This window comes from Lissotriton vulgaris, chromosome 11 (genome assembly GCF_964263255.1).
Source record: "Lissotriton vulgaris chromosome 11, aLisVul1.2, whole genome shotgun sequence".
Lineage (NCBI taxonomy): Eukaryota > Metazoa > Chordata > Amphibia > Caudata > Salamandridae > Lissotriton > Lissotriton vulgaris.
This window is the reverse complement of record NC_141699.1, coordinates 728,975,638-728,993,374: the sequence shown is the minus strand read 5'-3', so window position 1 is coordinate 728,993,374 and position 17,737 is coordinate 728,975,638. Positions and strand designations below refer to the sequence as shown.

The 17,737-nt window shown below is 40.3% G+C and overlaps 1 protein-coding gene across 1 annotated transcript in view; it reads left to right on the top strand.

Annotated features, from left to right (window-relative positions):
* LOC147683399 (coagulation factor X-like) overlaps window positions 1-17,737 on the top strand; it is a 214,253-nt gene that overhangs the window by 31,270 nt on the left and 165,246 nt on the right. The window contains exon 2 of the mRNA XM_086943818.1: window positions 601-700. Within this exon, the coding sequence (XP_086799944.1) occupies window positions 631-700 (70 nt within the window). The 5' untranslated portion in view covers window positions 601-630. The remainder of the gene's footprint in view (window positions 1-600; window positions 701-17,737) is intronic.

Sequence of the window (17,737 nt, the reverse complement as noted above, 5' to 3'; positions counted from 1 at the left end):
TAGATTTCAGGGCTGCGTCTCTTCAGATGTATGTCATCTTAAACAGAGAAGTGTGGCTCAATGATAAGAGCGGCAGACCCTGATGCAGAGGTCTAGCCCGGGACCAGGGTTCAATTCCCCGCCTCGGCGGGTCTTGGGCTCAAAATTCCATGGACCTGATAATTCTCGCCTCGGTGCCTATTCCAATCATGGAGTCCCACTCTGCAACTCTGGGCAATAGCTTGCTTAATCTCCACAACGGCCCCCACAATGCTAAGGATGCCTGGCCTCCACCTTGGGGGTGCCCAGGAGTGGACGCCTCACAGGGAAAGCCAGGATGGGTTCCACAGCGGTATTCGTACAAGCGCCTTGAGACCCTTGCGGGTGAGTAGTGCGCTATACAAGTATCAATTTACATTTTACATTTTAAACAATGTCTTCCATAAAACATGCAAAGCATCCATCGGAAACTGTGCGCGGGTGACTTTCCCAGGATTCCGCCAAAGAAGTTTCGTACCTTTTATCATTTCCATCGGCAATGCTCGAACGTGTCTAATTTGCTTGTCGAATTTGCTCGTCAATATTTTACATGTTGTGTATGTTGTCTCTATTCCTTCACAGGTTTGCAGTTCTGACTCAGCTCTTTGAAACATGAAAATATTCCGAAAGTTGATCTATTGTTTCTTCGCTTTCTGTCTCAGTCCATGCTCCCCAGAACCAGGTAAGTCATTGACTCAAGCTAGCTGAAAGTATTTTCCTCACATCCTTATGAGTTTCATGGTCAAGCTAATAGCAGTGGTGAATGACTTGTGATGTCAAATCGAGGCTTGGATACAAACCTGATGGCCACTCAGGAATGTGTTGGATGCTTCCAGCTCAAATGCTAGACAGGGCATTATACAAGCAGGGCGGTTGAGTGTGGGGGAAAGAAGTTACCATCAAATGCGATCATAAACCGCTTGTTAAGGTCTTGTCTAACATCAGTATGATAAATGTTTCAGCTAGTTTAGCACTCATTTCCATGAGACTTTGGGATTTTTTGTACAAAGTTGAATATTTTCCGGGAAGAAAAAATGCTGTTGCAGATTTTCTTTCACATTTGGCAGTCCAAATGGTGGAAAATCAGGACGACCTAATGGATTGTGTTCAAATTGCATGGTTATGGGACCATGGGTTGGAATCCTTTAAAAAAGAAGAATGGAATGATGCTTTGACTAATGATGACAGCTTAAAAAAAGTGTTTGAATTCGTTAGCCAAGGGTGGCCTCGTAAATTTGATGTCAGTGATGTAAAACCTTTTTGGGAAATTAGAGAAGAATTATCCTTGCTGGATGGTAATCTTAAGAGAGGTGACAAGATTATTCCTCCTTCCGGTTTAAGGGAAAGAATACTTGCTTTCTGTCATGAGGGACATTTAGGAATTTTTAAAACCAAATGCATTGTGAAAGCAGATTTTGGTGGCCTGGTTTGGATATTTCTGTAGAAAGAATGGTAGAGATTGCAGTTTGTGTTCTTCGGTGGACAAGACTCTTAAAACTCTCAGACCTCCTATGGGTGATTTTTTGTGTCCGAATTCCCCATGGGAGTGTGTTGCAGTAGATATCATGGGTCCTGTTGGCAGTTCTAAGAAATATGGTATTTCTATGATGTATGCTTTTTCTAAATGGCCGGTTCTTAAAGTCATCAAAAAGTTAGATGCTGAGACTGTCATTGTATTTCTTTATGACGTTTTCATATCAGAAGGTACACCTGCAACCATAATTAGTGATAATGGTGTGCAATTTACTTCGGAAGCTATGGCTCAATATTTATCTAAATGTGGCATCACGCACAAAACCACCTCCCTTTACAATCCCAGCAGAAATAGTTTGATATAAAGGCACAACAGAGTATTGAAGGGTGCAATTCAGTTAGCTTTTCAAAATAATATTCCATGAGAAATTCAAATATTTAAAACTCTTTGGGCTTATAGAGTTGCAATTGTTGATTCAACCAAGTTTTCCTCATTTGAGCTCATGAGAGGGAGAAACCCAGAGCTAAGTGGAATCCTGGTTGGGTCAAGAATACGAGTGAAGTGTATTGGTCTTCTGCTAATGTTAAAAATAATCTTTATCAAACATGAAAAGTATAAGAAATTCTATGATGCAAAAAAAGCACGAAAAATGTCAAACTCTCTGTTGGTCAATGGGTAAGAATAAAAAAAAGGTTTTGTGAAGAAAGGTGTCAGCAAATTCTTTGACCCTCAACGAATTGCAAGCTTAAAGAAAAATGTTGTTATTTTAGAAGATGGTAAGCGTTGGAACCTCAAGAGGGTCTCTGTGTGCAAGGTTCCCATATCCAGTAGTTTTGATGTCAAACAATTTAAGATTTTAAATGACTCTTCTAACGAATCACATGCTCACCATGTTGAAGAAAATGAAGATGGCATCCAACATGGAGTTAAAGATGTCAACGCTGGTAGAAAAAGAGTCCTCAGACGTCCTACCGCTTTGAATGATTATTTTTGTGAATAAGCTTTTATTTTTTGTGTAAAGGAGGAGATGTGTAGTGTTCTGCTTGCTGAGAGAGCCTGCGAGGATAAAGAATAATCTGTTTATCTTTGTATGTCAAACTGTTTGCTGTATATTCAAAATTCTAACGGCACCAGAGTGCAGTTGTTTTCTCAGTTTAACTCCAGGTGGCACGTATGTTTCTGTGTCCGGTTGAGTATTAAATAAATATACTTTCTACATCAAGAAGTTTAAGTGTATTCACTACAGTTTCTTGGCAATGAATAACCTTCAATGGGATAGATTACATAAGTTTAACAATGCGTGCCCCTTGCGCATCATGCAGCATTATCACTAACGCGAGAGGAAGGCCCACTGAGGGCATTGAGAGAGGTGGGTATAGTCTCCATGCAGGATATCTATCTCGACTGACACTTTATCACTGCAGAGGATCTTCAGTATATTACTAACCTTTCACTACTGTTTAACTTCACCGTACACAGGCTCAGGCAGGCAGTCAAAACCCATTATAACACATATCCAACTGAACCCCCAGCACGGTGATCTTTACAAATGCTACTGGTTGCACCCTCACAGCGAAAGCTGGTAACCAAATTATATAGGGAAGTGCGGGATGAGAAAGTCACTGAACCGCTGGAATGATAGATTAACACCACCACTGTCGGAAATGGAATGGGAGCATATATGCAAATTAATCAGCACCCTCACACCCAACGGCAATTTGCGCATTATACACTAAGTATATTCATCAGACTTATCATACCCCTATTAAACTATATAAATGTGGTCTCAGGGAAACAAGTAACTGCAAGCGGTGTGGCCAATCCGATGTTGACTTTTGGCATCTAGTGTGGGATTGTAGACGGGTACTAATATTCTGGGAAGGTGTGTTGAAATGCATACAGGAAATGGCTTGGCTTTTATTGAAATGTACACCATCAAAATGGTTGCTTTGTTATGTACCTCAACTAAAAGGGACGTTGGGTAAGTTTGTGGCATTGCATTGTTGATGGCCACGAGCCGAGTTGCATTACACTGGGAAAGTTTTATAGCCCCGAAAACTGAGAACTGGATTGGGGACATGGTGTATTGTTAAGAAAACCTTGCATTATATGCAGAAGAATTGCCTACAATGTCTAGGCTCAAGGACATTTGGGAGCCATTACTCCAATATCTGCAACAACTGGCTACCAATAGTTCGCAGAATGAATAGAGATGATGCTATCATGTATAGGTGCTGTTGCTGCCGCAAATGCAATTGCTGATGCTGATGGGACATTTGTTATTAATGTTACTTTGCAACGGTCGATCACAGGTTGTTTGTATGTTTATTTACTGTTTGAGCTGCCTTGCAAGGCCGTGACATTGCACTTAACACTTGAAATGTCAATAAACAGATAAATAAAAATAAAAAATATAACAATGCACTGAGGCCGACTTATCATGTGTTGCCCTTTTCCTGGTAAGGCAGGAGAATTGTGAATGTACCTTGTTATTGTGAAGTGAGAGTGTTCCATGGAGCAATGAGCTGCTGTGAGCTCATACACTGATATTTTGTCAGTGGGTCATTGGCTGCTCCCACTGAGGTATTTACTACCTTCATATTAAGTGGACTAATAAGCAAAGTGCATTTTAACATGGTGCTGCCTGCTTTATGATTACCTCTACTGGGGTACAATATGAGCCTTTCATCTGGATGGACCACAGTTCTTTGATCTCGCCAGAACCTAACCCTATGAACTGTTGGCCTTGGCCTTGAGTGACTTCCTCCAATGCAGGAAGAACCCAAACTCATAGGGCCTCATTTATGTGGTTTTTGCATTGGGCAGTATAGAAAGTCACCTTGTTGCGCTGCCCTACGTCAAAGTGAAAGGGCAGAAATGCACCGTATTTATCTAAAACAGTGAAGGCTGTATTTATGAGGCCCTTACGCCACCATTGTGTCACTTTTTGTGATGCTGTGACGGCATAAAAAAGCAGCATACTACGCCATATTTACAAATTGACTCCTCTAGGCAGATGCGTCACTTTGTAAACCCCTGCGCTACATTATACTTGTGACAGGTATAATGTATGCAGGGTGGGCATTCTGGCACAGAAAAGGCTCATAGAAGTGTTGCAATGAAATCTATGAGATTGCACTGCGCTACTTCTACGGCCTCACTGCATCAAATGCTTACGCCTGCAAGGAGCAGGCATAAGGAGTGGTGTAGGCGTTTTGTAAAATGACACTTTGCTGGAGTTATTTGCCGGAGTTGTGTCTGTTTCCAGACACACTCCAGCACTGCTACATTTTTGCACCGACAGATACGTCAGGATTCCTGACGTATCTGTCAATCCTTGTGACATGGAGTATCGTACAGTAAATACGCTCCATCCATGATGTCGCAAGAAGGGCGCACTGAAAAGAGTTGCATCGCTATTTTACCACAGCAATGCAACACTTTCCATAAATGAGGCCCTGAATTCATATCCTTTCCCGCCAGCGCTGGTGCCGTTTGGGACTCTAACCCAAATGCAGACACCCTTTGCACCATGGTGCAAGGGTGCCTGTGTGGTCAGTAGGATTGTTTTTGTGCAGGAAGGGGTACTTTCCTGCACAAAAAATAATTCTGGGAGGCTTTTCCTCTTTCTATGTGTACTGCAGAATGCAGCAAACATGGAAAGAGGAAAAAAACCAGGAAAAATAACTTTATTACTGGGGAGGCGTAAGGCTTTGACACATCCGCAAATTTACATGGTTTTGTAAATCTGAGGAAGCGTCAAAATCCATGGGTGTTGCGTGGGAAAACCGACCACAAAACTCACAGAACACCTCCATAACGAAGAGTAAGGCAACTCAGCGATTTCTACTGCCTTGCCTTACTCCATCTCTATGAGGCCATTCAAAGACACGCAAAGTGACTTTGCATGACTACATAGATATGATATTGGGAATTGCGATGTCGGAATGTCACAAAAAGTGACAATGCAGCGGCGTAATGGACTCATGCATATACCCCATAATATCTTGCAGTCTTATCAGGTACCTTTGCCTGTCAATAAAAAAGAAGAGTCACATTTTAACCAGTTATCTAAACAAGGGAGCACATGTACCGTTATACCCGTCTTCACTGAGTAGAGAAAAAACTAGAGCCAGTACGTGGATGAATACACGGCGATGATGAGATGCAGAATAATGGGAGGACCCAAAATTAGACTTCCCTACCACATCCACAAGCATTCAATCCTTGAGTACTTCCATATGTAACAACAGTATTTGTAAGCAAGTTTACATTTTGGGGCTAGACCTGTAGGCCATGTGCACTGTCAGTGAGAAGAGAATGAATTTTGTATTGTATCACTTCTCATTTTGGCAGGCAGCTCCCCAGAAAATAAATGTCTCAGCCTGAGTTGTAAGGAATAGTAGAACTTGTAAGGCATTATCTTGCAGCTGACTAGCCTGACTGGTATCACACTTTTAAGCGAGAAATGCAAGCTAGTAAAGAATACAGCTTTATAAAGATTTTATCACCTAATATATTACCACACTATTTCAAAATCTCGCTAAAAGCAGAATCGAGGATTTTATGCTTTTCCTTATGTGCAAACTCAGATTGCTAGTTCTGTTGGGTTAACAGTTTAGAATTAGTAATGGTATTTACTCGGTCCAGTTTATGCTAGAATGTTGTGTGACACTATATCTAAACTTAGACAGTAAACTCTCAATATCAAACAAAAAAATATTGTGGAATAAATATAAAAATTACAACATCGTAAACAAAATAACAATTATCACCTGCACATTAAAAACAAGGAAACATAACAATAATTATGAAAAACAAAATATCAAAATCTAGAAAATCAACACAATGCTGCATTAAAAATAATATTAAATATTATATCACGTATACGCACAAATTGAAAATGAAAACACTACTATGGGCCTTATTAAGAATTTGAGGGTCCGTCTGCGGCACTGCCACTGTTGTGCTGGAAGGAGGACCACCAAGCCCATACTGTGCCTGCCCACTGGATTCTGACGCATCTGCTGTGTTAGGCTCAAAGGAGAGCCTTAACAGCTGACCGCCGCTGTAACAGGGCCTGCAGCACATTCCTGCATGATGTGGCATGCACCATGTCATGCATGCTAGTCCGTGCAGGAATGGGATTGCAATTCTAGGGGTGCACAATATGTGCTCCCCAGCATGCACCCTAAGGCCCAAAAGTGGAGGGGGCCTAGTTAGGGCTACCTTAGTTGTTTCTCTGCCAGCCTTTTCATGGTGGGCTCACTGCCATGAAATTGGCGGTGGAAATGCAACTCAGATTATGCTCGCAGGTGCGGCAGCAGCACCATCAGTATATTCCTTCCGTTTACCGCTGTACCACCGATACGGGATCCTGGATCAAGGTGACGGCCCTTTAGCAGTCCGACCACCACACTCGAAATACAGCGAGCAGACCTGCTGTGGTTACAGTGGTCAGACGACCTCAACAAGTATGGCAGTCCTAGGTCCGCTATACTCGTAATAAGGCCCATAGGGGGTCATTCAATCACGGAAGGCCCGCCACTGCAAGCCGTGTAGTGACAGGCCCTCCGCCATCTGACAGCAATTTTAACCCCGCCACATTTCGATGGCGGGGGGAATCAACTAGTACCGTGGTAGTTGCAAAGACCACCTGCCACGGTTTTGCCAAAGACAATCGTACTGCTTGCATGGCGGAGGGGTCAGCATGAATAGAATGGTGGCGGTGCCTAACAGGCGGTGAATCTGCAATGGAAAGGCTGGCGGGGATTGCTAGGGAGGGCATTCCCAACGAACAATTGCAGGCACCCCTTGTGTTGGGGGAGGGGGCTGTGCACTGAGGGGGTACCCATGGTACCCCCCTACATTTCCCTGCACCAGGTGGCAGGCACTGTGTCGGTGCCTATCACGTAGTGCAGGGAAACACACAATATGGGTTTGTAACATTAAGATGGGTGCTGCAGCTAGCAGCAGCCACCGCAATGTTAAGGTTCAAGGATGTGACCACTGCGGTGGCAGTCACATCGTAATCGGGGGTGCAGGACTGCCAACCCTGCATTGATGGCAGGCATCGTAATGATCCCTTAGTGTTTACCATATATTGTCCAAACAAATCAAACTAGTAACCAAACAACCCATCAAATTAAACTTAAAAACAGTTAAGTATAAATGCATTTGTCCAATTAACAAACAGTCTAAAAAGGCAACAAAAGAGCACAGCAAAATGCTTCCTAAAAAAGAATCACAGCAGGACAGCAACACTCTGCCACATTGCAAAGCCTCACAAGAAGACTGAAACACTTCAACAAACCACTAAACACTACAAACAAAGTAAGTCAGACTAAAAATGAAACAGAATTAATAAATAATAGTTAAAGCTATGCTGAATGTTTATTCCTCAACAAACGTTTGCATCCTCCACAAGAAGAAAAAAACAGGAAAAGAAAATATAGACACAGACGCCAACTTACTTGAAATACAAAAAGGTCACCTTGAAAATACGTTTTCTAATCAAAGCACAAAACCCAAATGAAACTAAAAATAACCCTTTCATCTATTTAATATTTTTTATTAAAACATGCAAAACCCTTATTAACTTTTATATTAAATTATAAATAGACACAACTAACACATTATTCCTCTCAACAGGCAGAAACAAAAGAAAACACTGTCAAAAACAACAAAGAACAAACCTGCAAAGCAAAACTCCACAACTAAAATGAAGCGTAGACAGCATCCAGAACATTAGTTAAAATGTGCCCCTGCTTTGTAATAGTGTAAAATAAAAATAACATCACATCTTTTTTTCTAAATAGTGTACATTTTCTATATGCTAAAACCTGCAGATACAATGTCGTAAACAGCAAAATGTATCACATCCTCAAAAGGGAGGCTGGTATTAAGGGGGTTGTCAAATTATAAAGAACATATCTATCACAAGGAGAGCACCATCAGTGAGAAAACACACTGGAAAAGAAAATGAAACAGTGGGAAGCACTAGGATGTATAACCATCCCCATAATATTACTGAAATAGAAGTCAAATATTGTACAGCACCCTAAAGAGGCCAGTACAAACTCACAAGAGGCAACAGGAATGATACATAAAATATTGTACCAAACAGTCTTAAACAAACAACAGGCCAACTCCCTATAAAGATTAATTGCCATAACACGTAGAGCAGCCAGAGAAACACCAGTAACACCTAAACAAAAAGGAACACATAGACATACCCAAATACTTAATAATCACACATAAAAGAATGCCTTTATATTATATGACAACCTCGATAGCGATAAAATAATAAGCATTTGTGCTACTGCACTTTTAAGTTGTGTTCTCCGCTATTTAGTCAAATATACATAATACAGGGCCAATATCAAAATACAAACCTACCATTCGCACCTGCATTATTACCTGCAACTTATGATGAAATGCTAACACATTTAAAACAACACAATAACAACTATAACTCACAAAAAAGTTATGATAGATTTTGGGCAGGCAATGATTTCGACCATACTTAAAATCTACCCACATTTGGGGATGCTATTATCATGTTAACCAGAGCATAAGTTGGCACCTAAAAAAATCCACCCTGAACATAGGACATGCAACTAACAAAGAATTTACACATGAAATCAAAAGCATAAGTCCCTGTGAAAGATGACACCTGGAGATACTTCTTAGACGAGGAATATATTTATTGAAGACAGAGACACGGAGACGTGTCTCGGCTAGTTGGGGCCAGAGAGCAACTGCCTGTCACGGAATCCGGTGAGCCAGATTCCATGACATAGCAGCACTCTCAGGGATGCGTCACCACACATCTCCCCTTTTTTAAACAAAAGGCAAACAAGTAACAACATAGCGAAAAGGTAATAAGGTGTACTAACATTTCATTACATTTCAAAACAATATGCACATAAATATTTAATACAGCAAACTAACAGCAAACTAGCCTTTCCTCCTTTCGCAAATGAGAAAAAAAAAAAAACTAATCACAAACAAAGTCTTCTAATTTTCTGGGAACAAACTTAGTGCGCAAACTCCTTCTGACAATTTCCTCCTCCACTTTTCCATTATCTAAATTGGAATGGCAGTTAGCAGGTCTGGGCTTGGAACTGGTAAAGTTAGCTCCAGGATCAATTGCTAAGCGGGAAACATTCCACCAATTCCCATCAGACAATTTTGCTGCATTTCTTCTTAAATCCACAATTTGTAGAGGTGCTTTAAATTTAGAATACCCCTTCCCAACAAGACAGGGATTTTTGACACGCACCCAAGTTCCTAATTCCAATTTTGTTTTTACAACATCCTTACCAATTCTTTTAGCACTAGAAATATCAGAATTGTACTTAGCTACGTCCCATGCATTACTAATATCTACATTTTTATTGAAACCAGAAGACAACCAATAAGGACATAGCTCAGTAGTTGCTTTTCTTCCTCGCATCAACTCGAACGGAGTTTTAGTTGTAACACTGTGGGGTGTTGTTCTATAACTCCAAATTAATTCTTTCAAAGCCATTTCCACATTCATGTTACATTTCAAAGTAGATTGAATGCATTTAACTAAAACTCTGTTGAATCTCTCAACTTTACCGTTACTCTGCGGACTGTACAGTGGTGTTTTAACATGTTTGATGTTACAATTTTCTAAGAATAGTTGCATCTCACTAGAGATGAACTGTACACCATTGTCAGTAAGTATTTCGTTGGGAATGCCCTCCCTAGCAAAAAATTTTATGACATTAGTTGACGTTGGTTCCATTACTCCTCTAATCTCAACCCACCTTGAAAGATGGTCGATCAAGACAATAAAGTACTTCATATGGTTAGGTAGAACATGGTATGGTCCTAGGAAATCCACTCCAACTCGCTGCCAAGCTCTTTCTGGGCAAGCAGTGAAGCAGTCGATTTCTTTTTCCGTTTTAAAAACTTTGTCACTAGTCATACACTTCCTACAATCACGAATATACAGATCAATTTCATGATCCATCTTTGGCCACCAAAAATGATCTCTTATTTTCCTTTTAGTGGCAGTAGCACCTAGATGACCAGAATGTGCCAAGTTAATGATACGTTCATGAAAACAAGTTGGAGGGATGAGCCTATCACCACGCATAAGCTTATTGCACTCTAATGACAATTCATCAGACACTTTCCAAAAACACTGGAGCTTCTCATCCAAACTTTTTTCTTTCGGCCATCCTGAGACCACCATTTGTAACACCTGTTTTAGAATGGTGTCCTTTTGCAACTCATGGATCCATTCATTCTCATTCTTACAGATGTTCGAATCACCCATAAAGGCGATAAAGCATTCTTCTACCTCTGACTCCCAATCATATTCAACGCAGTCATCAACAGGAAGTCTCGATAAACAATCTGCTCTTGAATTTTTCCCACCGGGAATATATTCAACTGAGAAGGTGAACTCTAAAAGTCTTGCTGAGAGCCTGGCTATACGTGCAGTAGTGTGGTTCAATTTTTTCCCTGATAGGATTTCTACTAGTGGACGATGACCTGTCCTCAACAAAAATGGTCTCCCCCATAAATAGGCTCTGAATTTTTCTACACTCCACACACACGCCAATAGCTCCTTTTCAATAACTGAATACTTCCGTTCAGGAGGACGCAAGGTCCTAGAAGCAAAACCCACAGTAGTTTCATGATTGTTGAAAGACTGAGTTAAAACTGCACCTAACCCATATTCTGAAGCATCAACAGTTACGCAAGTTTTCCTTCCCTCTACAAATGGTTGGAGCGCAGGTGCTGAAGTGATGTCTCTTTTAATACGTTCAAATGTCTGTTGACAAATTTCAGACCAAACAAAATTCTGACCCTTTTTAAGTAGAACTTTAAAACATTCAGTAATGCTCGCAAAATCACGCATGAACTTTGCATAAAACTCGCATAACCCTAAAAAAGACAGTAGTTGGTCTCTATTCTGAGGTGCAGGAGCATCTACAATACTTTTTACAAGACTTGGTCTAGGTTTAATCCCCTCAGCAGTAAAAACATGTCCAAGATATTCAATTTCCTTAGTCTTAAATATACACTTATCTTTTCTCAAGGTCACACCTCTCCTCTCTAATGTTCCCAAAACATCCATTAATGCAACATCATGCTCAGCCTCACTGTTGCCAAAAATCAAGATGTCATCTTGAAAGATTGCTACATGATTATTTCCAACAAACATATCCGACATAAGTCTTTGAAAAACTGCCGCAGCAGATGCAATGCCAAAAGGCATACGGCAAAATTGGAAAACTCCATCTGGAGTTACAAACGCAGTCAGGTGTCTTGAACTTTTTTCTAATTCTACTTGGTGGTAAGCTGCTCTTAAATCCAGTTTGCTAAACCACTTAGCTGGTCCTACCTTAGTTATCAAATCTTCTATCCTGGGCAGTGGGTAATTATCTACCCAGATGGCCTCATTCACGCTCCTCATATCCACACACATGCGTAATTCCCCATTCTTTTTCTTCGCTAGAACAATCGGGGACAACCATAAAGTTCCATCAGTTTTCTCGATAATACCCTGCGAGCACATATCATTAAGCATGGCAGAGAGATCACTCCTCACACTTAATGGTATGTTGCGCAGTTTATGTTTCACTGGAACAGCGTCATTTTTGACTTTAATGCAATAAGTGAAATCCAAAATTTTACCCAGTTTGTCATTAAAAACATTCAAAAACCTTTCCTCCCAGAATTTGTCCTGAGTGGTTATCGAGCTTATTCTCTTACCTTCAAACGAAATAGGTTGTTCTAAACCAGGTCTAATTGTGATGCCAAATTCAGCTTGGTGAATGAGACCTAACACATGTATCCCTTTTCTTGCAACATAGACTTTTCCATGTATTGATTCACTCAAAATTTGTATATCTGACCAAAAAAACCCTATGAGATCTACTTTACTTCCTTCAAACGCTACAGTAGATATATCAGGGGGAAATAAAACTTTGTTATGCCAATACATATCAAAAATATCCTTTGAAATGATGGTTATGCGTGCACCTGTATCAACCAATAATTTTACAACATGACCCTCAATTGATACATCAAGGTTTGGATCAATAATAATCCTTCATCGTTGGAGTTGACAGACCTCACACCTAAAAGCAACTCTTGATTGCTTTCAAGATTTTCTTCATCAAAGTTATTACCAAAGTCATTCAAAACACACCGAATGTTAAAAGGTTTACCAGTTCTGACATAGCAGCACTCTCAGGGATGCGTCACCACAGTCCCTCCAACAGAAGTAAAAAAACTAAAACTATGATATGTTATGTTAAAAAATGTATAGAGCGCACATCTACTTTAGCATGTACACAATTGGAAGAGTCATAAATATTAAAAAGCCATGTTTTTCAGAGCTTTTTGAACGTAAGCATGGAAGGGACAGCCCTGATGCTGGAGGGAATAAGGTTTCAGTATTTGGTGGCTCCAGTAACAAAAACTACTTCCTGCCCATTTCACTCTCTTAATTCTAGAAGACCTGATTTTCATTGCTCCTCTAGAGCGTAAATTCCAGGTAGGTTCAAACCATTTGAATGTTTTTTTTAGAAGCACAGGACCACTGTCACGCAGAGCTTTATAGGTTAAGCAAATCGCCTTGAATTTAATGCTGTTTCTGACTGCCAGCCAGTGAAGCCCCCTGATTGCCTGCTTGACTGATTGACATTAGGGGATACCCAGAGGCAACCTGGCTGCTGCATTTTGCAAAATCTGCCGTTTATTAAGTTGTTGTTCTTGTAGATTCAATTACAACCCATTGCAGTAATCAATTTTGGATACATCTAAAGTTGTTTTGGCATCTGGTGGAATGAATGAGAGGACTTTCTTAATTATCCACAGAGTATTAAATGAGTAAGAGACTACAAAGTTGATTTGACTACCGAAATCCAACCTGTCGTCAATTACCAAACCTACGATTGTAGCCTTCAGAACTGGAGTTAGGAGTGGTCACATTTTCAGGGGTTAGCTGGTAGGATTCCAGAGCTGAATATTGTTCACAAAAAGAGTAACCTCGGTCTTACCAGAGTTTACCTTTAGGCAATGATTGCCCATCCAGACACTGATAGGCTGCATGCAATCATGGAACTGAGAACCTACAATGTTGGCATTGTTATGAGCCGAAAGCACAATTGGCATGTCATCTGCATAGGAAGTGAGGGAAAATCGAAAGTATTTATTCAGTGAAACCAGTTCACTTACATATGGGTTGAACAATGTGGGGCTAAGTGAGGACCCTTGTGGTACCCCACATAGGAAGGAGAAGGGTTTAGAAGTGTATCTGTAGAGCACTGCTATATGTTCTCTTCCTTTCAAGAACAATTTCAGCTGTGCAAGAGCCTTCTTTTTTCTGCCTAATGCCTCAAGGCAGTACGGTTGACTGTATCAAAGGCTGCAGACAGTTCAAGGAGAATAAGGGCTGCAGTCCCTCCCTTGTCTAGTGCTGCCCTTATTTCCTGTGTGGCCTTGATCAGAGCACTCTTGGTGCTATGTCCAGGTCTAAACCCAAACTGCGTTGGATCTAGTAGATGTATATAAAGGACCCGCACCCAGCACTCTCATAAAAATCAGCCTGATCGACAAGAGTAGCAGATTCTTGAGCATACAATCACTTTCTTAATGTTGATCATATATTATATAACACAGTTGGTATATAAAAGTCCAGGCAATAAGTCAATTCCCCCCCAAAATACGATCCAGTTTCCATTAAAAGTTGGTTTACTCTGAGGAAACTACTCCTCCAGAGAAACATCAGCCAGCACGTGTTTCTTCATTCTTGACTTTTTCAAGCCACATAAATGTAACAGTCTCTGGTGTCATATGGTCTATTCTAAAAAAATTGCTGCACTGTATTCATCCGTGAAACATCAATCCAACGAAAATATCCTATTCCAATATGTGGAGCTTTCTGGCCCTCCAACTTATTTAAGATAGACAATGCACTTCCAAGTTTTTTTGTATGAAAGAGTCAAAACATATGGCTTTTGATAACTTCCAACCGCTTTCACAGAAACAAGTTGATTTGAATATTCTTGTATGTAGTATCCGCCCGCCCTAGTGAGTGTACATGAAGGAGTACATGGAAAGCTCGCCTGCCAGTTTAAAGTACTGGTGCACGCCACCCCTGTCCTCGCGACGTGGTGACTTGGAAGTGTAGTGTAGTTTCTAGTTTCCCACTAGGCCCTGCGCATTGGAATAACATAAACAGTAGTATCGACGTAGAAGTGCGGATCTTCCAGACCTCCACTGACTATGCTAAACTTAATTGGGTGTGTTACCAACTAGCTCAGAGGTCACTGGAAACTTTCTTCTCTGCATAGGAAGTGATCAGCTTCCCTGGCACAGACAAGAAGGGATTCAGCTTTCCAACAACCGTGCAACATGACAACTTTGCTCCTCAGATCAAGAGTCAATCTCTAGGGTCGTGTGAAACAATAGACATTTATTTTACTCAGTCAGGTTAGTGCAGTTTACTTTCACGATATGTAGAGAATAGAGAGACGGGCGTTTGTCAATAAAAGGTTAACATTTATTGAACAGTCTTTCTTCTCGTACAAGAGAAATGTATTGCCACAATTGCAAGACTTGTTATGATAAAAAGTACGTACAATAAGATAAGTATTGCGAAATAATACTGTAAAAGCATTGATATGGTTTCTTAGCCATACAATGGTTTAAAAGTAATAAAACATATATACATTCATATATACATTAGGCTAAAATACTCAACTGGTGCTTCTAACTACGCCTACCCCAGTGTACCTGACCTAAGCCTAATACTTGGGAGGGGAGTAAGTAAGTAGCTTCAGTTTAAGTTGGTTTTGCCAAGGTTTGCTTCAAGAATTCTCTTCTAATGGTTTAGTCAACACCATACCTCTGAATAGAATGATGGAGGTCTGGTATCTCCTTCAGGGGGAACTCGGTATCCCAGTCACCCGCGAGGGCAGACTAGAAACGCTGGAGCTGGATTTCTCAGCAGGAGAAAGGCAGCGTCTCTCTTCAGCGCGTCGAGGAGGAGGAGGGGGGACAGCGTCCGCGGGCAGCTTGGCATCTGCTGGGCTCTTTGCAGAGGGACGGCTGTTCAGCTCCTAGTTACACCACACCATCGTTCGCGCTTTAGCAGCGATAATGGTATCAGCAGCTTCAGGCGATGGGCAGCAGGCTGCAGCAACAGGAACGCTCATTGCTTAAGGCAACGTTGGTAATATTTATACCTGACAGGTGCCTGGTTTGACGTAAGTTTGCTGGACATAAGACGTCAATTAAAGATGTCACTAGGAAGTGATAGCTATCAGTTGCTCATTAGAGTTCCATTACTAATCAAAACACAGCAAGCGGGGATTTCCAGGTTTGCTGAGTTTTTATCTTGTTGAAGAACTCGGAGTGTTAATCAAGGAATCTTCAGATAGTGACTTCTGCTCTGTCATTGCACTAATTGGTTGCAAAGGAAGTGGCAGAGAACTATTCTGGAATGTGGCTCTGTTCGTGTGAGGCCAGAGATGACTTTCTGAATATCGCACTTGAACGGTTATGCCAATATAGGGAATACATGGATTTATAGCCGAATAGGGGCATAAGGTCACAGTATCGATCAGGATCCTAGATAAGCACGCAACAGAAGTAGAATAGACTATATGACAACAGAGACTGAATCTGCCTTGAATAAGGCAAGAATGACGAAACAGGCATTGGTTGTTGTACCACCTATAAAAATATGCTAACATCATAAAAAAACATACACAAAGAAAATAAATAAATAAGTATTTGATCAAAATAATTACCAGTACCTACCCAATAAAAAAAATACATAAAGTAAGACCACACTATCAATTTTAAAGCTGAAGTCCTAGTCAAGAAGTGATGATCCTAAAAATAGAATCCCAAAAAATAAATAAAGAATGTCCTAAAAAATGCAAAAATAAACCGCAGAAAAATGCACCATTCAAAGTGAATCCAACATTACAGGGAATCTATTAAGAAAACTACATTTTGAAAAAGTAAATAATCATGCTTGGAAAACCAAAATATCATGGACAGAAAACAAAAAAAATATTTTGGTAAAAGTAGCCAACTCTTTTTCCTTGAAAACAATAAAATGCATCCCAGTTAAAAATAGCCTAACATCTGAAAGTAAAACCTGTAAAGGAAAAAACATATAAACCCACTCCAAAGAATAAAAAATGTAGTATAAAAAAATACAGTACAAAAGCATTGAAATCAAAGTTAAACAAATAGAACAGGCATATAAAATACAAATAAACTTTACTTATTAAAATAAAACCTACCACAATAATGTAAACTATCTAACACATACTGCACTAAAACAATACACCAAAACAGCATCTTATTAGAAAGATTAGCCTTGCCAAGACTGTACACCTCCCTTCTACCACTAAACCATTGGAAAATACATTAAAACAGTCTTACCTAAACTGAAGCTCAGCAAAGGGAAATAGCGACTGAAAACTCCACAAACCACCCAAAATGATGAGAAAAGTCAACAAAGTCAAAGAAACTGGAAAAAGAAAGGGTGGACACATGAAAATAAAACAAGACTTCCATGCTATGGAAATCAATGTTAATAGGTATATTGTTTTTATTTAAAAATATGAATAACATGTTAAAAATGGTAAAAAGAATATTTGTGCATTTAAAAAAAAATTCTAAATGTTTTAGTGTATAAATATATTTTAATAGTAGAAATACAAATGTATATAACCTTTTAATACATATTTGAATTTGAATTTGAATTGGATTTCTAAAGCGCGTAGCTACCCGTGGGCGTCCCAGCGCTATGACTCGTCAGGTTAGATCTAGGGCAAGATGGTTCAGGCGAACAGCCAGGTTTTCAGTAGCTTACGGAAGACCAACAGATTAGTTTCCCTCCGGATGTCGAGGGGTAGGGCATTCCATAGTTTAGGGGCATTATATGAGAAAAGACGCCCCCCTGACCTCGCTCTTTTAATTCTAAGGGAAGCTAGCCAAGGAGAAGATGTTAGATCTCAGCTGCCTGTTGACTTTATGTGGTTTGATAAGGGGTCTCAGAATAGGGGGCCCTTTCCATGAAGGATTTTGTGAGAGATGCATAGGGTTTTAAAGGTGATTCTTTCATGGATTGGTAGCCAGTGTAGCGAGATGAGGGCGGGTTTTGCGGAGCATCTGAGTTTAATGCTCAGCAGCCTTGCTGCTGCGTTTTGGACATATTGAAGTTTATTAATG